Raw genomic sequence first — 25,867 nt, 5'->3', positions numbered from 1 at the left:
TTGCCCAAGTAAAAAGTTCATAAGCATTTTCAGACAAATTAACCTAACGAAAAGTATCAAAAGTACTCTTTATTTAGAATTTTATGTTTTATATAATTTAATTCATTAGTGATAAATTAACATTTAAACAGCATTTGAGTGGAATAAACTGTTAAAGGTGGAGCAAACTTTGATAGTCTCATGGCCTATCTAACTGTGTTTTTATGGGAAATCTTAATTTTCAATGTAACTAAGTAACCACAGCTGTTAAATAAATAAGAGACAATATTTCCTTCTGAAATGTAGAAGAGTAGAAGTTTAAAATGGCAGAAAATGGAAATACTCTAAAGTACAAGTACCTTAAACTTCTTAAGTATAGTACTTGTATAGTGTTACTTTTTTGTGGGCTTCAGTATTTTTATTTTTGTACTACAGTGTACATGTTGTTCTCCATTAGAACAGAAGGTGGCGCCTGTTTGATGGGATATATTTTGTCTGACTTGAGCTGGGCCTATAGCCAACTAAACAACGTTTTAGGAGACAGCATTAGATATCCAGCAGGGGCTGTACGTTATATGTATGGCTTTATAAACACAATAACTAAGCGCAGTGCAAAGATTGATCCCCACTGTAGGTGTATGAGCGGGAGCCCTTGGGTGTCAGACTGTGGACAGGCGTGGCAGTGGGCTGGTCCAGGCGCACCGAGCGATGAAAAACATCAGGATCCATTGACTTGGTACCAGCTGAGGCCCTGAAATAGTCTGACAAAGGAACCCCAGGGTCGCAAGCCAACACTGACAGATTTGTTGTAATTAACTACATCTGCTTCTTCCGAGGACGGATGTGGGTGTGCCGCACCCACACAGAAGACACGGTCCTGAGGATGATGCACTGAGGTGAGTATGCTGCCTGCTAACATTTGTGTTTAGTTGTGTCGAAAAAGGCAATCATGGTTAAATGGCTGGGCGTAGCATAGGTCCTCCCAGACGCGTGCATGAGCTGTGTGCGCCGATGAAGTCTCCGTGTCCTTATGCCTGATGTTTAATGGTGTTGTCGGTGCATCCCGCTCCCTTCCTACGGTTAAATTGATATATGTGCTTGTATACTATTATTAAAATAGCATAGTGCTATAACGCACAGCACCCTCTCCATATTGCCCATGCTGTCTTTTCGTCAGATGAAGGCCCGGGACGTTCAAGGTCCCATATGTGCAGTGGATGTCGTGTATTCCTAGAGTGAGACTGCGAGTCTGTGATGGCAGTGGCTTCCTAGTGCTTTAGCCATGCACCGTCTAATCTCGCTCATTAGCGTGCCAGCGATGGCTTTTTGTTATTTTGCAGTCGCCCATCCTGTGTGTTTGTACCGGACGCTGTTAGGAATGATACGCGGGGCGTGATGAGCTATTTTGCTCATTTGAAAATGAAAGCGATTGTTTTTAAATGCACGTTTGCTCGGTTCTTCACAGAGAGTCGTGCAGCGTTGAGCCTTCGCTGCTGGTGCTCGCTCTGCATTTTGCGGGTGGCCATTAGCGGATCCGCTGGTGCTGATGCTGCAGCGCGTGCGATTGTTGCTAGGCAGCCATGCAGAGCGCGGGCCGCTAGCGGGTGGGTGAAGGAACGGAGGATGCTAAAAAGTCATCAAACGATATTGTGCGTTGAAATATACACAATACACAATGTTGCCCTGCACTCGCATGAGTACCTGGTCAATAAGCCTGTCCTCCTCTCCTCCCCCATGGTGGGAGTGGGGTTTGCAGATTTTAATCTCCCCTCTGCACTAGGCAAACATAGGATGGATGAAAGTTGATGTTAAAGTCAATGATAGTGGAATTTAGTTTATATTATTAACCCTAATCTAAATAATGTCAGGTGTAGAATTACTCAAGTGTCTTACATGAAGCCTTTTATTAGTCCTACTTGAATGATAGATATAGGAACTGTGATTATACATTGTAGGACTGCAACGATTATTTTCATTATCGATGAACCTGTTGATTATTTTGCCGATTAATCGACTAGTTGTTTGGTCTATAAAATGCCAGAAAATGATGAAAAATGTCAGTGTTTCCCAAAGCCCAAGATGACGTCCTCAAATGTCTTGTTTTGTCCGCAACTCAAAGATATTCAGTTTACTGTCACGGAGGAGTTAAGAAACTAGAAAATATTCACATTTAAGAAGCTGGAATCACTGATTTTTTTTATAACCTTTCCTAAAAAAATGACTCAAACCAATTCATCGCTTATCAAAATAGCTGTTGATTAATAACTAATCGATTTATTGATTGATCTTTGCAGCTCTAACACATTGCAATACGGCTTCACAAATCTTAATATCAAGTGTGTTTTTGAAAATCAAACATGATATTTTGAGGGGTACGGTAGAGGATTAGGGCCACATGCGGAACGTGTATTAGAGTTCTGAGTTTAAAGTCAGAATTGTGACTTCTGACTTTAAAACTCAGAACTCAAATACATTTATTCACATGTGGCCCTAATCCTCTTCCGTTTGGGCCAAGTAAACAAGCAGTAATGACTATGGGATATCTACCTCTCTGACCAAAAGACACTATAAGCTCTCTTTATTAAACTTGTATGAGCTATATATATTTGCAGTTTGTTGGAGTTGCAATTTCTGGAGTTCAATTATAATCCAATACTATGTAGTTAATGAAATAGAAACCTCTTTAAAACTCCCTCGACTGTAATGGAGTCCATCACCTGTCTTCAGCTGCTTTTCCTTTTGCTCCTTTTCTTAAGTGTTTGCTATATTTTGATATTGTTTATTTACATGTAGGGGGATGCCAAATGTCCCATTAGAGACTGCGCAGAGACTAGAATGCCCAGCATAGACTCAACAGAAGTGATTCCACCTCTACATCATTTATGCGTTTTGTGTATGCTGCACTTCTGGAAAGCACTCAGTCTGCTAGATGTCTAGAGTTAATGAGTCCATTTAGTTGGGCGTTGAATAGAGCAACAGTGCACTTGTAAGTTATATTAACACGCCATCATAATTTAGTTTAGTGTAGGTTTATCTTACTCTGTTGAATATTAGAATGAAAGTCCTGAAACAATTATGTTCAATAAAAATGCAGTTGTTTTTTTTTTTTTTTTTTTTTAAGATTATTTTTTTTAGGCTTTTCCGCCTTTAATTTTTGACAGGACAGCTAGGTGAGAAAGGGGAGAGAGGGGGAAGACATGCAGGAAATCGTCACAGGTCGGATTCGAACCCTGGACCTCTGCATCGAGGCATAAACCTCTCAGTATGTGTGTGCCTGGTCTACCGCTGACCCAACCCGGCCACAAAATGCAGTCGAGTTTTTAATTATACTGTAGGTGTATGCGATACAGAAGTAATCAAGGCTAAGTAGTGCAGACTTTTTCATTCATTCTCAAACAGGCTAATGTGTGACATCTAAACACGTTTTTACATTAGATTATAGCGTGGTGTTTAACATCAAAATGGACCAATAGGAGTTGCAGTAAGTTTAGGAAGTAAAAACTTGCTTTGTTTGGAAATCATTTTCAAATAGTTTTGAACATGATTACACGTATTGATCTTTGTTATTTTATTATAGATATTTGGTTTGATTGAGTTTTTATAGAAACTAGTTGCATAACTGATGGGGATCCACTGACCAGCCATTATGACATACACTTAATGAAAGCAAAGCAAATGAAAATCAATCCAGAGCTACTTAGGTAATTATACCCCTATCTGCCTCTCTGCTGTTGGATGTCAGTGCCCAGATACAGATCTCGTAAAACCCCCTTCAAGTGGGTAGATTTACAGCAGTCAATACAGGCATGTATATGTAAACATAATGTTGAATAAATAATGGGGTTTTAAGGTACGGATTAGGCCAAAGATCTGAGTACTATCCCCCAGCAGAGACAGTAGCAATACATTCATTGATTGGTGTGTTCTGGTGAAGGATAGGCCAACTACATCAAATATTAGTTTAATAGTATTAAACTATTTAAACAACTGAAATTCTGCTTTTGCAGTCTGATAAGAATGCAGCTATAGAAGAGGAACGACTGGCGGCTCCCCTACTTCCTGAGGTTTTCTGAAACAAAAGTGAGGTGATGATGCTAAGGATAAGAGGAGGAAGAAGCGATGGTGGGCCAGCAGCCAGATCCCTCAGTGTGTTGTGTGTTCTTGGGCAGTTTAGTTAGTGCTTTAGTGAATGGCTGATGATGTTGGATAGCTGATGTAACGTTTCGGCGCTTTTGAGAGCAGGAAGCCTGGCACTGTCGAGTTAAAGTGCACAGTTTTCTTTTTTCTCTCCAGAAACCACATTAAAGGTTTTAGTCATCCATCAGAGTATCTCGTGTGCAATGCAATGAGATTTAGAATTGCACATGGATCAGATGTAAGTTTCTCTTGTGCTATTAGAGTGAGCATCTTAAAAGCTTGCCCCGAATGCTAGAGACACAAGGAATGGGATTTGGGATTGACAATGCATGTGATCAGAGATGCACAAATAGTTATGTAAACAGTAATGAAACTTATAAAGTAAATGAGTCAGTTGCACAGGAGAGAGGGTGTGGTGTGCCTGGGACCTTATCTGCTCCCTGCAGCTGTGTGTGTGTGTGTGTGTTTGTGTGTTTGTGTGAGTGTCGGGGAGTGGCCATCTCTTCTCTAAAGGGCCTTACGGTAACTCTTTACTCTTTCTCCAATTACCGAGCCGTATCACTAGCTAACTTCCTGTTAGTGGATCTGATGCTGCTGTCTCCGCGTTTGCTCTGCTAATGCTGCATGTTGTATAGCTCTGCTCTTCCACTCGGCCTGTACCCTGAGGAATACAGCATCCTTAATGTGAGGGTAGGTTTTTCATCTTAATGCTGACATTTAAAAAATACGAAGAAGTCCAGGCTTAACGTGTACTCAAATATACTGTTTATTTTTGCAATTGCTGGCAGGAAACTCTGTTTTCATGTCAATGCAAGATAGAAAAGGATTTGCTTGGGGTTTAAATGTACATAAATGAGCGTATTGATTGAACTGACTATTGTTATTTAATGTTTAATTCTCTTTGCTGGGTCTCTTCGTAGTTTGGGCTGGTGTGCACCTCTGGATCCTGAGGCAGGGCTTTTGTGGACTGCTTGAAGCATAGGCTCAGGAAGATTAAACAAACTTCTGCTCACTGCACTTCTTCCATTTGCACATTTACTTAGAGTTCTTAGTATAAGCCATGATAGCAATGAACAGGATTATGGCGGCTGCGTTCAGAGCATATGGCTACTATAATTACTACAATTTTATTTAGTCTATTTAATTTCATAGACTTGCTTTTTTTTTCTAATGTCTTTAATTTTCCTTCTTTAATCTTTTAATCATATCATAGCCCCATTACCGTTGCACTGCACGTTCACCTCTTTTGCCCGCTCGGTTAATTTCATATTAGGTATGAAGAGGAAGTGATGAATTGAAACATTTATCAAAATACAAACTGTGTCCTTTATGTTTCCTTCATGATGGAGCAAGACTGGCTAGAGAAAGCTCAACACTTGTTTAGTTGTCAGCAGCTTGTGTCTGTTAGTATCATCTTTTGGCTAGCTTAACTCATGCTGCTGCCGTAAGGAAGGGTCGGTCCAGTTGCCATGAATTGCTCCATTATTCTAATAAGTGTGCAATTTGTAATGTGTTTCTGACTTATGATGTGCCTTCAGGCTGATGTCCAGACTGTTCTTAGGCTGAATTAACTGTATTTTTCTGTATTATAATGGACTGCATCTCATCACTTGTAAGTTAAAGAATCCAAACTGTGGCTAAATGCTGGCATTTGGCAATCTGTACCTGCCATTGTTGCTCAAAGGATGTCATTTGTTTGTTTGTGTGGATGTCACTCAATGCTATAAAGTAAATTAGGGACATGTCTAAAGGAGGGGGGTCTGAGAAAAGTAGTGGTTTTTGCAAGCATACCGAGCCACACCTGGCTTTCCCCATGTCACTCGCAAAACTCTAGAATGGACCTTTTTCACAGCAGACATTTGGACTTGTCATAGTAGGAAAAGCACAGCTGAAATTGATAACCTTAACGATGGTTCAATTCCATCAAGTATCCCAGTAAGCTATTTCAGTGAGTCAGCATGCACAACACCAGGACCTCTCCTATGTGGAATGCAGCCATCATTAATGGTTTTGAATACACCTGTGCTTTTCCTACTCTGCCGTGAAAAAGGTCCATAGTCAAAGTCAGGGTTGGAAAGTCTAGATGCTCAGTGGTCTGCAGCAGTAGGAGGTAGAGCCGGCGGTGCGATCCAGGGCTCCGCCTGTCCACGTGTCCAAGTGTCCTCGGGCAAGACACTGAACCCCAGCTTGCTACACAACCCCCGTAAACCCATACCTTTTCATTTTTACTCTTAACTCATAACTATTTCCCCCCTGCCTCCAGTCTTTGTGCTATAGTAAGCTAACTAGATGTTAGCTGTATCTTCATAATTAACGGACAGATGAGAGTATGGATATTCTCATCTAACTCTGAAATGAAAGCGAAAAAACATATTTTCTAAAATGTCAAACAATTCCATTAAATGGTTACCTGTAGCTGCCATTAACAGTCTAAAAAGTATAAATTAAATTTGCACAACTGTAGTTTATGTCTAACTCTTGCGTTATGGCAGTGATCTAAAAAGTACTATTTAAGCAGCATTTATAATATTGACACTCTTTCTTTACAGTTATCCAAACCCACCCCTGGTTGGAAGACATCAACTGCAAAACAGTAGAAGATGAGCAAGTCGCCCACTCCCAAAGGCACCCCGGTGCAGCGCAGCCCCAGTGATGGGGTCCCTGAGGGCCTCCTGTCTCCTCAGCATTCCACACCCAGCTCCGGACCCCAGCATAAGAAACGCATCTCCAGCCTCCTTCAGAGTCCGGTGAGATGGCTGTGTCTCAGTGTGTGAATGATTTAATGTCTTAAGCCTTTTTCTTCTTTCTTCCTCTTTCTCTTTTCCCTCTCCTCTAGATGTGGTTGTCTCCTCACATTACAATAAATCTGTTTGCAAATGCCACTTGACAGCTTGAGCTGCAGTCAGTGCTGGACCCCATTCTGAGTGCATGACTATGTGTGCTCCTGCATATGGGAGAGCAACAGTGAGGCTACATGACGCTGATGAAGTTGTGTGAAGTGAAGAGGTGAAAGGACTGATGGAGAGAGGCTGACTCATTAAATGTGTTTACTCGCCCTCGCCCCTGTAGTGTAGGAGTGTGTTCAAAGCCCTCCTGAATTTGTATGCGATTTATAAGCGTCTTTCAAATCATTCTGATGGCATAACTTTTTCTTTGTGGAAAAATGAGACAATTCAGGGGTCGCCAAAGACAGAAATGTTCAGCTCCTACACATTGAGTATTATTATGAAACTGAAATGATTTGTAATGTGTGGTCTGTGAGTGTGTGTGTGTGTGTGTGTGAGATCATATATTAATACATGTGTTTGTGTGTGTGTAGTCATTCAGGGAGGAGCTGGATGTGCTGATCCAGGAACAGATGAAGAAGGGTGGCAGCTCATCCAACCTATGGGCACTGAGACAGCTGGCTGATTTCATGGCGTCGCATGGCGCCCCGGCCGCCCTGCCTGTCACCCCTTCTAGTACGTACACAAGACTTTCAAATAAATCTCTAACATACTGCATTTACTTTAGCAACACTGACCCTAGTGTTTCATTATTGCCTGAGCAATGCATTTTTAGCAACAAGTTTCGGTTACATTTTACTTGAAGGTATCGACGTAAGAGTGACATGACACTGTCCTGAATGTGTCATAAATAGGGTTGGGTACCGAAACCCGGTTCCACTATGGAACCGGTTCCTACGCAACCGGTAGGAATCGGACCGGATTAGAATATAAATTTCGTTTCCTCCTTTCAGTTCCAATTAATGTGTCGACTGAAATATTTTCCCTCTGTCGCTCCGAAACGGATGTAAAAATGTCACACTTTCTCTGTAGTCTACCGTTAGCTAGCTACCGTAAATGTAGGCTACTTTTAAAATGCCATATTTTCCCTCTGGGCTTACCAAAACAGATGTAAAAGCATATTAACCATTCACTGCACGTGATCGCTAGTAAACATATTACATCTTTGATGTCATTTTTCAGTTTTTCAAGAATCGGTTTAGGAATCGGAATCGTAAAAATCCAAACAATACCCAACCCTAGTCATAAACATAAACAAGTCATAAACATTTATGACATAACGCTTCTTTTAGTAAGTGTCATTCGGTTTTTGTCATGACAAGTTATGGTTAGGGGTCATGTGTTCATGACAGTGTCATGTCACTCTTATGTAGATACCTTCAAGTCAATTGTTACCCAAGTTTCTGTTGTTAGCCTGGGTGCTCATAGTCGAAGTGTTATGCTCTTATGTTCGGACTGAATACGGCGCCCCGTATTGTGCATACTTGTTCACTGGCACACCTTAAGGGTAGAAACACTGGCTGGGAGGAGGAATAGTGACTTCCTCATATGTGGCATCGTGGGTTTGCTGACAGAGAAAGACGGGCAGGTTGACTAAGTTCAAACAAAAGTGTTTGCATATTTTTTCGTTCTACATAAAACTTCATTCGGAAGCAGCTCTGACAATGATGCACTTTACTTCAACCTAAAACGTCTTCTGTGAGAAAGGCCTATTGCGGTGCCACTATAAGATTATATCAAAGTTATGAAAACAAGTACAGTGTATACAGTAGCTGCAATTAACCGTTTCATTTAACATACCTTGTCCACAGAGAGAAAACTATCACAATGTACAGTACTTGTTGTAATTGTTTCATTAGCGTTAAACGCCCAGTACACCCACACAGGTTTTCATTATTATCCTGGCTCATTAGAACTCTGCTCAGGCTCAGAGCATTTTTTTGAGCATTTTAAGATCTCTTTAAGAACTAATGGTTATGTATGCTGTGGAAATAAAGCTGTACTTGATAGGCGGATGGGTGATGGCGCAGTGGATATGACACATGCCTTTGGTGTGGGAGATCTGGGTTCGATTCCCACTGCGATACATCAACCAATGTGTCCCTGAGCAAGACACTTAACCCCTAGTTGCTCCAGAGGCGTGCAACTTCTGATATAATTGATATAATTGTAAGTCACTTTGGATAAAAGCGTCAGCTAAATAACATGTAATGTAATTCTTGAGGAATTAAAAGCATTTGGTATTGTTTAGTATACAAGCAAAATATAAGTTACGTTTTAATTACGATTAATCGCTTTATTCATCATGTTCATGTTACCAATGATCAATTAAGGAAAGTGCTTACAATTTGCAACCCTAAAAACAGTAGCTTCAAACGCGAGACTAGTTGAGATTATATCCAACAACCACCGCGTTGACCAAAGATCGTATAGTTACGACAAGATAATCCACTTCCCCGCCTACTCAGTCACCCACCACCCACAATCAATGACGGTGATGATGATCAGACAGAGGAACAAGTCATATCTTGGTGTTGTACAAGTTTATTTTAGCCAGTTAAATCACTTTTTGGGGGAAAAGCTTTGGACATCTGTGTCCACAATGGTAGATGTGGCCATGCTCAGGCCGAAGTTTGGCAGAGCTATGCTGGGGATGATATGAGCTCACCAAAGTCCTTGTACTATAATCATTTTTTTAAAGTTGCTCTATCAATGTCACCTTCTTTATGTTGAAATGGTTACCTTGAAAAGAATCAACCACTCTTTAGTCTAGCATTGCCAGACCTTCCTCCACAGCGCTGCGGAGGAGAGTCTGGCTAGTCCACACAGGATGGGGGAAAAACCCGCTCTGGTTTATTGGCATTTCTTTAAACCAATCACAATTGTAGTGGGCGGTGCTTAGCGCCGGACGGAGCCACGGTGCCGCTGCAACAAAGCCTCAGGAAGGAACTTGTTTTGGTGGAACGTGTACGTTCAAAGGTTGTTTTAGTCGTGCAACAGAAAACTCAGATTGGACAGATGGTCTAGCTAGCTGTCTGGATTTACCCTGCAGAGATCTGAGGACCAGTTAACCATAGTCCTCATAAATCCACCAGAGTTTAAAATTACAACACAAAGGAAACGAAAGGTAACGGACATCCAGCCGAAAAGAGTGACATCCGGCGGACTTTCTGGCAGCACCGGCGCAATCCCGGAAGTGGAACGTCGTGGATATAGACTAACCACTCTCCTACTTACCTTTTGTGTCTGCAGACCATCATCTTCACTGCTCTCTTACTCTCTCTCTCTCCCTCTCTCTGTTCTCTCTCCCCTTTTCTCTACAGACATGATGATGGTGACTCCCATCAATGACCTGCAGGGCTGGGAGCCTGGCAGCATGGTGAAGGGGGAGAGGTTGATGCGCTGCAAGCTGGCTAGTGTCCATCGCCTGTTTGACCTGTACGGCTGGGCCCAGATCAGCCGCACCTGTCTCACTGTTAGTCCCACTACCTTATTACACTCCTGACTTAATCTTTTTTCCCCTTTTGTTGTGAGGCAGAACACATACCTATTGAACAGACTTCATCACATCAGTGGTAGGTTCAGTTTGACTGGCTGTTGGTGGTCAGAGCCCACCATAAGACCAGCTTTGGTCTTCTGCGGGAGTCTAGCTTATATCTGGAATTAACTGAGTGGATCAGGCTGGTTTGGTGAACTAGATACAAGATACACACACACACACACACACACACACACACACACACACACACACACACACACACACACACACACACACACACACACACACACACACACACACACCCGGTCAAGAGTTTGGGGTCACTTATGAATGTCCATTCCAGACAGAATACCAGCTGAGATCAGTTGCATTGTTTTTTTAATCAGGGCAGCAGTTTTCAAATGACATTATGAGATTACATAATTGCAAAAGGGTTCTCGACTGTTGTAGACAGAAGTGGCTGAAGAAACGCTTGAAATTCCTTGCATTTTGGTCTAAATGTCATACCCAAATTAAAAGTGGTACAGCTCCCATATACTCTGACACTCTGGGGTGTGCCTGACATCATTGGAAAGGTGATTGATGTGGGTGTGTTTGTGTATTTGAGAAGTGTTGAAGCGTGAAAACGCACAGACATATCTGTGTTATAGCCATATCTATGGTGCATTATCCTGCTGGAAGTAGCCATCAGAGGATGGGTACATGGTGGTCATCAAGGGATGGACATGGTCAGAAACAATGCTCAGGTAGGCTGTGGCATTTAAACGATGCCCAATTGGTACTAAGGGGCCTAAAGTGTGCCAAGAAAACATCCCCCAATTTTGGTGAGCTCGTGCAAATTGTAGCCTCATTTTCCTATTTTTAGTGGAGATGAGTGGTACCCGGTGGGGTCTTCTGCTGGTGTAGCCCATCCGCCTCAAGTTTGTTCGTGTTGTGGCTTCACAAATGCTTTGCTGAATACCTCAGTTGTGACGAGTGGTTACTTGAGTCAAAGTTGATCTTCTATCAGCTTGAATTAGTCGGCCCATTCTCCTCTGACCTCTAGCATCAACAAGGCATTTTCGCCCAGAGGACTGCCACATACTGGATGTTTTTTACTTTTTCAGACCATTCTTTGTAAACCCTAGAAATGGTTGTGCATGAAAATCCCAGTAACTGAGCAGATTGTGAAATACTCAGACCAGCCCGTCTGGCACCAACAACCATGCCACGCTCAAAGTTGCTTAGATCACCTTTCTTTCCCATTCTGACATTCAGTTTGGAGTTCAGGAGATTGTCTAGACCTGGACCACACCCCTAAATGCATTGAAGCAGCTGCCATGTGATTGGTTGATTAGATAATTGCATTAACGAGAAATCTTACAGGTGTTCCTAATAATCCTTTAGGTGAGTGTGTGTGTGTGTGTGTGTATATATATCTATCTATCTATCTATCTATCTATCTATCTATCTATCTATCTATCTATCTATCTAGTCAACAGCAGTCTTAAGGTAACCTGACGCGCCACATGGCTTGTTACACAGAACCATCTGAGAAGCCGTCATTGGAAACTGAATGGAAAAAGGCTAGCACTTTCAAAAAATACCTATCAGGTGATTGGATGAACCGTCTGTCTATCATGTCTTAGCTTATCTGTGTTGCCAGATCTCGTGAGAGTTTGTTCCTGAGACAGAAACCGGTTTCGAAACAAAGTTAATTTTCTCCTGATTGTCTGTTTGAAAAATCCCATTTGAGTGTCAGAATTAGAGCTGGGCGATATGGAGAAAATAAAATATCACAATATTTTTGACCAAATACATCGATGTCGATATTGTTGACGGCGATACAGTCCAATTGGTGCTTTCACCAAATATTTACACAATGAGAGTTTTGATGAATAATCATCAATAATGTGGATACAATGACTAAGTGGGTAAAGGCAAATAAACAGCTAATAAGTCTGGTACAGTAAGTTCTGAAAATTACATCACTTTACTGTAATGCAGCCTCTAAAACCAGACAACACTTAAAATTGAAGACGATATCCAGCCTCATACAGTATATCAATGTCGATATAATACGGATATATTGCCCAGCCCTAGTCAGAATTTTTATGAACTGTGAAAAATTGCTCCAATATTTACTTTGATGACTATGGGCTGTAAGAACTGGTCATAATCTGTGTTCACGTTCACTTCTCCCATTGGCATTAATAAACTCAGGACCAGCTGCTAGTCTCCTAAAGAGGCGTGGCAGTGGAGAAACAACCTGACACAGATACTGTTACTCTGAGCTGGGGCGCCTTGGTGCTAAACCGTCTCTGCTTGAAGCCTGACAAGTTGGATTTTCGTGATATATGATCCTGCGATTCTCGCGTGATATTTATTTTTTCAAACAAAATCAGCATGATCAACTCAATTTTTCTATTTTTTTTTGTTTCCATATATTTGAAGTGCAAATTAAATTACAGCGGAATTTAAGGGACAGGCTTTTACCACAACCTCATATTATCTTAGATGAGCATATGTTTACTTCCATCAGCTGTCTGTGTTTCCTAATGCCCCTCTTCCTCCCTGACAGCTGCGTGTCAGTAAAGAACAGGAACACTTCTTGGTGCTTTCAGACGGCCTGGCCTACAGTGAGGTGACTGGATCCAGTCTGGTGAGTAATCACAGTTGGGATTAAGGTTACACATACACTCAGTGGCCACTTTATTAAGTACACCTGTGCAGGCTAATGCAATCAGTACAACAGCTCTGCCTTAGATTCTACCTTTTAAATGTATATGTTCAGTTTTTGTTGATACTGTCAGTGTAAATTTAATTGTACGTTTATTACTGAGGTCATAGTCCCGCATTACCAGACCTTCCTCCACAGCGCTGCGGAGGAAGGTCTGGCTAGTCCACATGGCATTCCGGGATGGGAGAAAAACGTTCTCTGGTTTATTGGCATTTCTTTAAACCATTCACAATCGTCAAAGCGCCAGATGGAGCAACGGTGCCTCTGCAAAATAGCCTCAGGAAGGAACGTGTTTTGGTGGAACGTGTACGTTCAAAAGTTATTTTAGTCATGCAATAGAAAACTCAGACTGGACAGATAGTCTAGCTAGCTGTCTGGATTTACCCTGCAGAGATCTGAGGAGCAGTTAACCATAGTCCTCAGAAATCGTCTGGAGTTTAAAATGCCAACACAGAGAAAGCAGAAGGTAACGGACATCCAAAAAGAGTGGCATCTGATGGAATTTCCGGCAGAACTTGAGCAATCCCGAAGTGGAACGTTGTGGATATAGAAAACTGCGGTCACAGTTAAAGGTGGTTTTGTATTGAGAGGTGTTTCTCATTTTATGGATTTTATGTGGTTTCCAGGTAAAGGTGAACATCCTGGGTGAAGTGGTGGAGAAGGGCAGCACCAACCTGGACGTGGACCCAGAGAAGTTCAGCCTGCACTCGGCCATCTACTCTGCCCGGCCAGACGTTCGCTGTCTGCTTCACCTCCACACACCGGCCACGGCTGCGGTGAGTCAGCCTGGGAGCATTAGCATTAGCTCACAGGTCTGTCCTGTCCTGTTCAGAGGAGACACCTTTACACTTCTGCTGCTCATATCCAGATACACATGGAAGAATGAGGGATTTAGTAATAACTAGGGCTGTCAATTGATGAAAATATTTAATCGCACATTTGTTATCTGTTCTTAATGTACTTTAAAGCAGATATTTTTCAAGTTTGTGATGCTCTTATCAACATAGGAGCGGACAAATATTGCTTCATGCTAATGTTGCATATAGTGGTGGCTCTCAGAGGCAATTCAAATGTGCAGTCGTTGGATTCAATGTGACTTATTTCAAGCCAACCCTCGTCCTCTACAATGTTAATCGGCCTGCAAGCTGTAGCCACACATTCATCTATCGCTGTTGACAGTTTGTTGCTTGGACTTTGTGACGTCAACACTGTGAATATGAGCCTGTTTCCTGACCTTTGCCGCCACAAACTGACGGCTAACCGTCTCCAGGTTTCAGCAATGAAGTGCGGCCTCCTGCCTCTGTCCCATGAGGCCCTGCTGGTCGGTGACGTGGCTTATTACGACTACAACGGAGTCATGGAGGAGGAGGAGGACAGAGTGGAGCTGCAGAAGAGCCTGGGCCCAACCTGTAAGGTGAGCAGAGAACAAGGACAAAAGACATTTAATCTGATTCGTGCGTATCATTGCCTGGTTGAGCAGTTTCCGCTCCTGTGCGTCCCACGTGGGTTGTTCCAGCTTTATGAATGAATGAAGAAAAGACATAAGGTGATGTGGTCCTACACTGGATTAATTATTCAAGCTGGTGCTGCTGCTTGGAGACTAAACTTGGGATGTGGTCTTAGTGTGCCTTTAATATTCTACAGTGATTCTTGATAACCGAAATAATGAAGGTGGTTTTTCATTCCTGTGTAAATGTGGATTTCACGATGTGTAGGTTCTGGTGCTGAGGAATCACGGCATCGTGGCTCTGGGGGAGTCTGTGGAGGAGGCCTTTTGCACTATCTATCACATCCAGGCTGCCTGCCAGATCCAGGTAGTTCACACAGTGCTGTCACTGTATGTATGTAGGTGTGTGTGAGTGGGAGAGTGAGCTGACATACGTACATGATGTAGATGCACCAATTTTACACCTGAGCAGTTGCCCTTCTCGTGGTACCCTTTCAGTGTAATTGAGCCAGCAGCTCTGCAATGCAGTGTAATACACTAGAAGAGCCAAAAAGACACTGCAGTAATTATACAGGACCAACAGGGGAAGCAGATATGTGACTGTAAGGTCATTGATCCTTTAAATCTGTAGGCCTAGAGGTTGATGTCAATCATGTGTTATATTTTCACCCTCAAGAGTGTGTGTGTGTGTGTGTGTGTGTGTGTGTGTGTGTGTGAGAGCTCAGTTACTTTTTTCCTGAATAAGAAAGGGCCTTAGAAAAGCTGCAGCTTGTTCTAAATCTGTTGTTTTTTTGCCAGGTGTCAGCTTTGTGCTGTGCCGGTGGTGAACAGAACCTGATTCTTCTGGACCGGACCATCCATAAACCCAACGTAGCCGGCACCGTGGGCTGGGCTGGCTCCACCTTTGGACCCCTGCACAAGAGCCGCGTCGGGGAGCACGAGTTTGAAGCCCTCATGAGAACCATGGATAACTTGGTAGGTAGTCTCGCACTGCCAGACCTTCCTCCACAGCGCTGCAGCGGAGGGTCTGTCTAGTCCACACAGCATTCCGGGATGGGGGAAAAACGTGCTCTGGTTTATTGGCATGTCTTTGAACCAATCACAATCGTCATGGGCGGCGCTAAGCACCGGGCAGACACTGCAAAGCCTCGGGAAGGAACTTGTTTTGATGGAACATGTGTACGTTCAAAAGTTGTTTTAGTCGTGTGAGAGAAAACTCAGATTGGACAGATAGTCTAGCTAGCTGTTTGGTTAACCATAGTCCTCATAAATCCACCGGAGTTTAAAATGCCAACACAAAGAAAGTGGAAGGTAACGGATATCCGGCCTAAAATCCGGAGCAACGGAGCAATCCTGGAAGTGGAACGTCGTGGATATCAAGAATATTAAACAAAACTGTGTACAGCCATGATTGAGAGTTAATAAATCGATAAAAAAATTGATTTTGTTAAAGGGCCACTCCACCGATTTCTCTACTGCGCCAATGGTATGAGACGGTACACACTTCCTGTCTCCTAAATGGGCCTGGCCTTGTTTAAAAGGATGAAAAGTTATATTTGCATAATGTATTCATATTTTCTTTTTCTAACTTTAGATATTTACACAGCTAAAAGCTATATTTAGCATTAGGAAAGTTAGTTTTGTTTCAGCGTTAGTTAACGTTATCTTATCTGTGTTGCCAGATCTCGCGAGAGTTTGGTCCTGAGACAGAAACAGGTCTCAAACTAATTTAATTTTCTCCTGATTGTCTGTCTCAAAAATGCCATTTAAATGTCATAATGTTCTGTAGAAAAATGGAGTTGTATGTAATGTTTTCTATGCATCATTTTTGGAAATAACCCTCATCAGGGGCATCGAGGGCATGGAGCATGGAGTGTGATAGGCATTTACCAGACATGTCTTTGAAAGAGTCCCATTATAGCAAGTGGAGGAGCCAGTGTTTTCAGAGCTTGGCCCATACAAGGGAATACAAGTCAGGATATCTCAGTCTCTGCTGCACTGATTTAAAACATTCTCTTTTTAATGCATCTCCCAGTTTCGTGGCATTACGATACTAAAATGGGAGATTACCCCTATTTAGATTTGCTCGAATTGAAAGGGTGACACGCTCCAAGGTTTTACTTACCTTGATGTGTGTGGGAGTTTTGCTGATTCACACCAGCTGCAGCTCTTTATCTATCCAGCTCGCTGTGGCTGCAGCTTCTTTTACCGCTCCTCCCATGCAATATTATAAACTGAGCCACCAACAAAAAGCACCTAAAATGTCTGTTACTTGCTGTGTAAATCCTCTTTTATTGAAAATTGGCAGTTAGATAATGTCACATTCATGTTACGGTATATGGAGTTTAGCGTATTTGCTATAAATACCATTCATGTCAACATCCAAGTCTTTTTGTGTTATAGGGCTGCACAATTAATTGCAATTTTATCGAAATCGCAATAAGAACTAGTGCAATATCCCAGTCGCAGGGAGAAGCAATATTTGTTAAAGGCAAAATATGTGTCAAATCATTCTAAAATAAAGTATTGTGGTGCTGCAGAGACGTCCCGGCCTACAAATCCTATCCTACAGACTAAAGAAAGAAGAAATCTTTGTTTGGGACAGATCCTCGCAAAAAAACACACTTCAATCCTTTTTATATATATTTTATTTATTTATATATATATATATATATATAGAGCAATGAGAATGATACAAAAATGATCATTCCCTCCAATATCGTGAATCATATCGCAATCGCAATATCAGTCAAAATAATCACAATTACATATTTTCCTAATATCGTGCAGCCCTATTCTGTAAGCAAAGATATAACCAGAGAGGTGCTTGGATAATATCAAAGATAAACAAATATTAAGACGTTGCATCAGCTAAAGCCCTTCATATAGTCCATATTATTCAACCCACATTTAATGGATATAGTGTTATATGATCAGTGCACAGTATGTTTAGCCCTCGCACACCAACTTTGCAATCCTACAACCGCCTTGAGTTGTCTGATGTGAATGATCTCCACCATCTCCCCTATATCATTTGAACACAGCCAAAGCGCCGTGACAAATACTGCTCCATTTCCTGTAGCTGCTCCACAATAAAAGCATAAAAGCCTCCCTGTGGTTTGCTGATGGAAATCTTTTAATGTAAAGTGTCAGCGTGAAATGTTCAGTTTGCATCCGCAGTAACTTAACAGCAAATAACCTTAATCGCTGGTGACCTACACAGTCACAGACATCAGTTAGAGGTATGAGTTAAGTGATAAGATTCATACTCCTCTCATATCTGCCCATTGAATATAAGGCCAGCCTTAGCCTAGCTTAGCATAAATACTGGAAAACAGGGGGAAACAAACAGCCTGTGGCTCTGTCTGAAAGTAACAAAATACACCTACCAGCACATCTAATGTAGAAACTCACTAATTATATCTTATATCACATTTGTTTAATTAAAAACAGAGCTGGTTTTACAGGGGGTCTTTGCTGGTTGCCTGGTAATCTCACAGTGACAAAAAGACTCCAGAAAATCACAGCCCATGGATAAGATATAGTGCTGGACATAACCACAACTTGTCTTTACACTTCAATTTTTGTAGGGGATAAACAAACGAGAAATTGTGTGTCAATAAGTGAGTGACAGAGGTGCTGGTATGCAGATTTAGTCACCTGCAAGAAACCCATTGAGTGGATTTCCCAAAATGTTGAACTATTCCTTTGAGTGCAATGACACAAGACCATAAAGGTTAGGCTCTGACCCCAAATCAGGACCAAAATATTGCGAGTTGGTGCTTTTATCCCTTTATCTGCTGAATACAGCATGACTTGACATGGTGCAGTAAAAGGGTGCTATAGCAGACCATAGGGAAAGCTTTCTGCACCATTCTGTCCACCAAAGGGTCTTTCTTCTGTTGTTTCTCAGGGCTACCGTACAGGCTACGCCTACCGTTTCCCTGTGCTGCTGGAGCGTTCGCGGACGCGGAGGGAGGTGGAGGTGCCTGCAACCGCCACGGCTTTCCACCAGTTTGATGACGACGGAGTCCACCCGGCTCTGAGGCAGCACCCTTTCGCTCAGCGCCAGCAGCAGGAGAGGACTCGGTGGCTCAACACCCCCAACACCTACCAAAAAGTCAACCAGGAGCAAGCCAGCCCGGGTCAGCGCACCACTGTGAGGCTCCGGGAATCATTTCTTTTGATTTATTGAACAGATCACACTATAGAAGGAGATCAGAAATAGTCTAAAACGAAGTTGCAAACCAGATGTGTGAAATAATTGTGACGGTCCCAACGGTAGTCCGACAATTCAGTGCAATTGTCTGCATTAACTCATTGCAACATCCATAACGTTGTGCAGACTATGCTACGTTGTGGCCATTGTGTAATGTTTCCTGCTCAAACAGGGAGGGAATGGTAAACTGTCTGTAGTGATATGTAGAAATAAAAATTAGATTCTGATTCTGCCTAAAATGCTGGTATCGGGCGCCCAGATAGCTCAGTTGGTAGAGCAGGCGCCCATATATAGAGGTTTACTCCTCGACGCAGCCCGGGTTTGACTCCAACCTGCGTCCCTTTGCTGCATGTCATTCCCCCCCTCTCTCCCCTTTCACGTCTTCATCTGTCCTGTCAAAAATAAAGGTCGAAAATGCCCAAAAAAAGGATCTTAAAAAAATAGAATGCTGGTATTGTTATCGGCAAGTGCTTGCGTCCACTCATTGATCCAATACCACTTAATGTGTTAATGTTTTGGGCATTTTAGGCCTTTATTTGGATAGGACAGCTTTGACTTGAAAGGGGAGAGAGAGGGGGAATGACATGCAGTAAAGGGCCGCAGGTCGGAGTTGAACTGGTTGCCGCTGCGTTGAGGAGTAATCCTCTATATAGGGGTGCCTGCTCTCCCAGGTGAGCAAACCAGGCGCCCGGTATTTGAGCATCTCTAATAAAAAGAATACAAAGAAGCTGGAGTGCAGAGGGATCAGAGCCAAGAGAGATTAAAGTGAGCTGTGAGGAGGAGAGAGGGAGGGAGGGAAGAAAAGGCTTGAAGGCTGGTGGTTTAAGATAAAGACAGAAACAGTAAGAGTAATGACCTCATCTTTCTGATGATTTGAAAATAAATTGGCTATATGCGATGTGTGTTCAAGGGTATTTCTGTATCCAAAATCAACACTTTCTCTCTGATTCACGTGGGGGGGTTTATGTACACTGGAGAATTTGTTTTTATATCTGTGTACCTTAGAGAAAAGATGAAGCAGCGGTGCAGCGATGAAAACAATATGACACTGGTTACATCCGTGGGAGGAGCTTGGCTCTCCCTTTTCTGTTTTCTCTCGTGCTCAGTCCCTCCCACCCTCCTCTCTCTCCCCTCTTCTCCTCTTCTCTGCATTGCAGAAGAAAGCCCCCTGCCCTGTGAGGACTACTGCCATGCAGAGTCTGCCCTCTGGTGGACAAACATCCACATTATCAAAGCTGCTTGACGATTTCATGTTTTCATTATCTCTCTTTTTAAGGGAACAAAATGCTTTGTAAAGGAAGCAAGTGACTAAATAACACAGACAGGATCCTCTACTATTTGGACATACTAATATATACTAATATTTCTTTTAAAGTGGATTGTGAGATCATTGTTTAATGTTGGTTGTCTTTCCCTTAGTGGTTGAAGGCAGAAGAGGTGACACAAGCTGGCAGCACAGCCATCAAGATAGAGACCACAAACCAGTTTGTGCCTCTTTTCACCAACCCTCAAGAGGTGATTGAGACACGAAACAAGGTAACTTCTCCCTGCGTTTGGCCTTTTTTGTCTCCCACAATTCCCCCTCTTTGCCTTCTGCACGCCGTCACATGAATCAAAAATGTTTTACAAGAGTTTTATTTACTCTCCTCAGATCCGACAGCAGAATCGTCAGGACATGAAGACAGCAGGACCACAGTCTCAAGTCCTCGCCAGCGTTATAACAGTCGACAGTCCTCCGGTAAACTGCACTTTCACCGCTTGCCAAACATCTGTCTCTGTTTCTCTCCAAGTCTTCCTCTTTAACTGCGGTATTAAAAGCTGTGATTTTGTGTCTCTGCTCGTCTATTAGTCTCCAGTCAGCCCACCTGAAGTCCCACCAGGGCCAGAACCTCCCAACCCCTTCAACCAGCTGACAGACCAGGAGCTGGACGAGTACCGCAAGGAGGTCCAGAGGAAACAGGACGGAGGGACCAATGGTATGAGTCATTCAACTCATCTGAACTACTTAGATTCTTAACCATGCAGTTACAGTACTATAAAACAAACCATTGCATACTTAGTCATCTCTTTATTCCCTGGTTTAGAACTAGATTTAAGCGTGATTTATGCTTCTGCGTTAAATCTACGCCGTGGCTACATACGTAGGTACATGAAGGCACACCGTAGCCTGAAAAGTGCACGCCGCTCGACCGTGGCTTGGTAGCGTTGCATTTCCCCCTACTCATTTCCTGGTTCTCATTCTCCATAAACAACATGAAATCAAGGAGGCAGACAGGAAGGCAGGCAGACAGGAAGGCAGGCAGGCAGGCAGGCAGGCAAACAGGAAGGCAGGCAGGCAGGCAGGCAGGCAGACAGACAGACAGACAGGTAGGTACAGGCAGACAGACAGACTTGCTCATCTGATTATCATGTATGCATGAGGAATTGGAAATGTGCTAAGGGAAATCGGAAATGTTGCTTGGGGAAAATAGGGAATAGATTTATGATTAAATATGTACTAAAACCAAAGACAATAAAAAAGATACACAGAAGAGTAAAAAAAATTTTTATTTTAAATAAATGACTGGAGGTTAAGGGGGAACCGTAACGCTTAATTAATGTATAAACAGTGCAATTTAATTATTTGACCAACTGTATTCAGGGTTTCCGCAGGGTCTTAAAAAGTCCTAAATTTCAAAATCAAAATTTGAGGCCTTAAAAGGTCTTAAATTCGCTGAAGTATTGTGTTCTAGGTCTTAAATCATTTTAAACAGGTCTTAATTTTCCTACGTCCATGCAACGCTACCTCTAATGCTATTTTTTTTAATTCCATGGTGAATGTAGTTCTTTCTTCCGCTAGTCCAAATATAATTTCGCTGTATTACGACTACAAATGAGACTAACATGCAACTTATATTGCAGCCAGCAATAAAGTCAGCTTTCATGTTATTGGCGCGAGTCTCTTTCGGATTGTACCACAGACATTAAACAGATTTTATTCTTCAGCTATGGGGAAGTGCAGGTTTAGTGATACTTGGCTTGACCTTAGGGCTTAGTTGATGTTGTGATAAAGGTCTTAAATATCATTCATAATGGTCATAAAAGGTCTTAAATTTGACTTGGTGAAACCTGCAGAATCCCTGTGTATTATTTATTTAATATTTTTGATACATCTGATTGAATTTCCTGTTACTGTGTCTACATACTTTTGGCTGTATAGTATATTAAAGGCAGCTTAAGTTACTATGCTACCCTTCACTTTCACTAATAATGCATTGCACATTTTCTTCTAACCGTCTTAAAGGTGCTGTGTGTAACATTAAATGCCAATGTAGACTTTCAGTTTCAAATTAAAATGTCTTACCAGGTTTTCACTTATTCCAACATCTTTCACTAAGAAACTGCTCTGCTTGTGCAGTCTTTCACCCTCCTCCATACTGTGCTGTAGAACATGCAGCAGATTCCCTGCTGAATTCTTGTTGCATGGTACAAAATGTTTGAAAACGTACAGATACTCATTTTTGAAGTTAACAGGCTGCACACAGCACCCGTACGCAAGCTTGATTTCACTTGTGACTGTCATGTAAACCGTGTTCACAACTCTAACTTCCTGGACAGCTGATCCCTCACTGCCCCTCACTGTGTGTGTATTTGTGTGTATCTGTATAAGAAGGGGAGGAGGTGGCGAACGACAAGGAGTCTCCCCCCGCTAACTCCCCCACAAAGGGCCCCCCGCCAAGCCCCCCTCCTCTCTCAGGTGAGGCTTGGCAGACTGTCCGCCCTGCTTGCTTTGCACGCCGCGTCCCTGACCAGCAGCCTGCTGCGAGTCTGACATGGACGCATGTGTGATCTAGTGCTGCTTGTGCTCCTCTCATGCTTCAAATGCTCACTGACAGCTGGATAGGGCTGGGCGATATGGAGAAAATCTGATATCACGATATAGACCTTTTTCACAGCAGACATTTTGACTTGTCATAATAGGAAAAGCACAGCTGAAATTGATAACCTTAACGATGGCTCAATTCCATCAAGTGTCCCAGTAAGCTATTTCAGTGAGTCAGCATGCACAACACCAGGACCTCTCCTAAGTGGAATGCAGCCATCATTAATGGTTTTGAATACACCTGTGCTTGTCCTACTATGACATGTCAACATGTCTGCCGTGAAAAAGGTCTATTCTTGACCAAATACATTGATATCGATATTGCAACGTTATTGTAGGGTTGACAGTTGGTGCTTTCACAAAATATTTTTCACAATGAGATTTTAGATAAATAATCATCAATAATGTGGTAGTTTCAAGTGAAATTATACAGAAAAAAATAAATATTTGTTTTCCAGCTGTATACTATGTTTACATGCATGCACAAAAATTTGTGCAATGTTAAAAAAAAGCTGCAATTCTTCAAATAATATTCCCTCAAAATGTTTCACAGCTAATTTTCTGAGAAAGTTGAGTTAGTATGTGCTTGTTCTTATCAACGTGATTGTATATCACGATATCTCGATATATGGTTTCATCACGAAATGATTCCATTGAAAGACGATAAATTATCATATTGAATTATTGCCAAGCCCTACAACTGGGTTTGTCACACATAGGGCTGGGGATCATTCAAAACATTTTTGATACCAATACCGTGATTTCTAGGGGTGGGGGAAAAAAATCGATACAGCATAGTATCGCGATATTTTCCGTGGCAATACTGTATCGATACACGGACGCCAAGTATCGATCTATTACAGTATTGTATATGTGTTGGTCAGTTTGTCTGCTTGACAATAAATCAATAAAATTGAAGTGAGATGAACAAACAGATGTTGACAAAGTTTCCTTTTGGGGCCATCATTGGAAATTGGAAAACATTTGAAGTTGGAAAAAAGGTGATATATCGCAAATTATTGCAATGTGTTTATAATCGCAATAATATCGTATCGTGACAAAAGTATCGTGATAATATCGTATCGTGAGGCCTCTGGTGATTCCCACCCCTAGTGATTTCGATACCGGTTCCTAAACAATGCTTTTTTCCGATACCAATTTTATGAAATCCATTTTAACAAAAAGAAATGACAACATTACACATTACGGCACAAATCTTTTCATTTGTTTTTCAGCTCCTACTACCTGTGCGTAACAGAGTTTTTCCTGTCAGCCAATCACCAGCATAATTAGATCTTGGTAGGAAACACGCTGCATGCTTGTTGGCTCACTGACGCTGATGAGATTTACTCCTTAGGTATTAAAATTGGGTATTGAATGACGAGGCATTTTTCGTTACTCGAGGCAATTTGGTCGGTGCCTTAAAAGTATTGAATTCGCTACCCAGCCCTACTTACACCAACTTAAAGTAAATGGAATGCAGACTTTACTTCTGTTGTCTTACAGTAGCTATGTGTGCATTCACATTTGCCACATTTCAGCCCATCTGCCCCTGTACCTACTGTATCTGTTGTAACTCTCTCCCTCTCTTGTCGGTCTGTCCTTTTCTGTGGTACTCCAAGAATGTTCATCTGCAGTGACATGTCTAGCATGTAGCTTTGCAGCTCCACCACCACTCAGTGCTCTCTGTCTGGTTGCTGAATATTTTGCTTTGCATTCTTTTCTTTATTATAATACTCGGAGCAGAAGAGGCAAAGACGGACCCTCCAGCCATACAGAACGGCAGCGAGGAGGAGAAGCAGACGACCGAGGAGCTGGAGAAAGGGATGAAGGCTCTTTCCACCAACGACACCACCTCCACACCTGCTGCTCCTCTGCCCCCCAAACCCCAAGGCGGTACCCCGGAGGGCTCCCCCTCCAAGTCCCCGTCCAAGAAGAAAAAGAAGTTCAAGCCGCCGTCGTTCCTGAAAAAGAGCAAGAAGCAGAAGGAGAAAGCCGAGACCTGAGGCGTTCACGCACACCTGGCCCCCGGTGAAATACTACCGGGAAACATTTCGTAGTGAATGCTGGAGTAAGCAGATGAGTTAACCACATCAGATCTATTCAATCACAGTCAGTTAACACGTCACTCACAGACACGCTGTACGAAATTGACTTGCAAATACTTTCCTGCAACACTGGTACTCACTGATCTGATCTAAGTGGTCTCACACACACACACACACACACACACACACACACACACACACACACACACACACACACACACACACACACACACACACACAGTTCCTGTATCACTCACGTCTTATTTTCACCTGCTGTGCTATGAAACCATTCATTAACTTCACTGTATAGGCATTCAAACACTTTCCTTTCTAAAACTGGGATTGCTCGTGTGATTGTGTGCACTTGTCGCTCCAAATTTGTTTCATACCATTTTTTTTTTAAATCACAACTTTGCAAGACACAGTGGAAATGTAAGTCTCCTTGAGTTATGCACCTCTTATATATGTATAGGCACTTGACATATGTATATTGACATTCTAGTATGTTGCATTTATTCATCATCATAGGCATCTTCTAGTCATGATTTGGTTCTAATTCTCTGATAGATGTTGCAGGTATTCTGTGTGAACACAGGTGCAGTACATGTAGAAATATACTGATAGCTACTGATTGTGCTCTTCTGAATGCTGGTTTTGTGTAAAACTATCAGCCTATTGACGTCATTGCAGCAGGGAAGAACAAAGAAAAAAGAATGCCGGGAAATATGCTGGCTCGCAACAAAACACAAGTCGCTATAAATGCCTCTGCTACCCCAAAACAGGATAAAGCATTAAATAAATTGTTGCTTGCCAATGCAGTTTGAAACCCAGTAATAGAAGATACTGAAGGTACTAAACATTCCACTTTTTCCCCCCATCTTCTTTTAAATGTATGTATGTGTGCAAAATACCTCTTAACAGTTGTAATTATTTTCTGTTTTAACCAGTAGCTGTTATCAAAATGCTGACGTGTGATGTTTGCTCATGGTTTTAATTTATTTTATATTAGAATGTACAAGTGAGTGTTGCAAGGTTACCATGTATCAGTCATTAAAGATCAAGTTTGATTTAAAACCAACAGGACATCAAGTTTGTCTATCTTTCTCTGCTTGGCTAACAGTTGAACAGTGAACTTCTTATAAAGGTGATAGTGTTACTATTAATTTAACAA

The 25,867-nt window shown here is 42.1% G+C and overlaps 1 protein-coding gene across 6 annotated transcripts; it reads left to right on the top strand.

Annotated features, from left to right (window-relative positions):
- The first annotated feature begins 468 nt into the window (after positions 1 to 468).
- Positions 469 to 25,779, top strand: add2 (adducin 2 (beta)). 6 transcript variants are annotated; one of them, XM_035995144.1, is made up of 16 exons: positions 469 to 875; positions 4,662 to 4,806; positions 6,666 to 6,863; positions 7,436 to 7,577; positions 10,226 to 10,377; positions 12,962 to 13,042; positions 13,747 to 13,896; positions 14,391 to 14,534; positions 14,836 to 14,934; positions 15,366 to 15,542; positions 18,481 to 18,726; positions 20,206 to 20,322; positions 20,438 to 20,524; positions 20,636 to 20,762; positions 22,436 to 22,522; positions 24,395 to 25,779. In XM_035995144.1, the coding sequence occupies exons 3-16, from the start codon at positions 6,717 to 6,719 to the stop codon at positions 24,652 to 24,654; spliced, it is 2,016 nt and encodes a 671-aa protein (XP_035851037.1). In that variant the 5' UTR covers positions 469 to 875; positions 4,662 to 4,806; positions 6,666 to 6,716; the 3' UTR covers positions 24,655 to 25,779. The 6 variants fall into 6 exon arrangements, with proteins under 6 accessions (XP_035851037.1, XP_035851042.1, XP_031156448.1 ...); XM_035995149.1 differs by having other exon boundaries at positions 470 to 875; positions 22,439 to 22,522; XM_031300588.2 differs by lacking the exon at positions 4,662 to 4,806 and having other exon boundaries at positions 470 to 875.
- Positions 25,780 to 25,867: the final 88 nt, after the last annotated feature.

The sequence above is a fragment of the Sander lucioperca genome, chromosome 2 (assembly GCF_008315115.2).
Source record: "Sander lucioperca isolate FBNREF2018 chromosome 2, SLUC_FBN_1.2, whole genome shotgun sequence".
NCBI classification, from domain to species: Eukaryota; Metazoa; Chordata; class Actinopteri; order Perciformes; family Percidae; genus Sander; species Sander lucioperca.
Note: the sequence above shows the minus strand (reverse complement) of the source record. Positions and strands in the feature narration are given on the sequence as shown.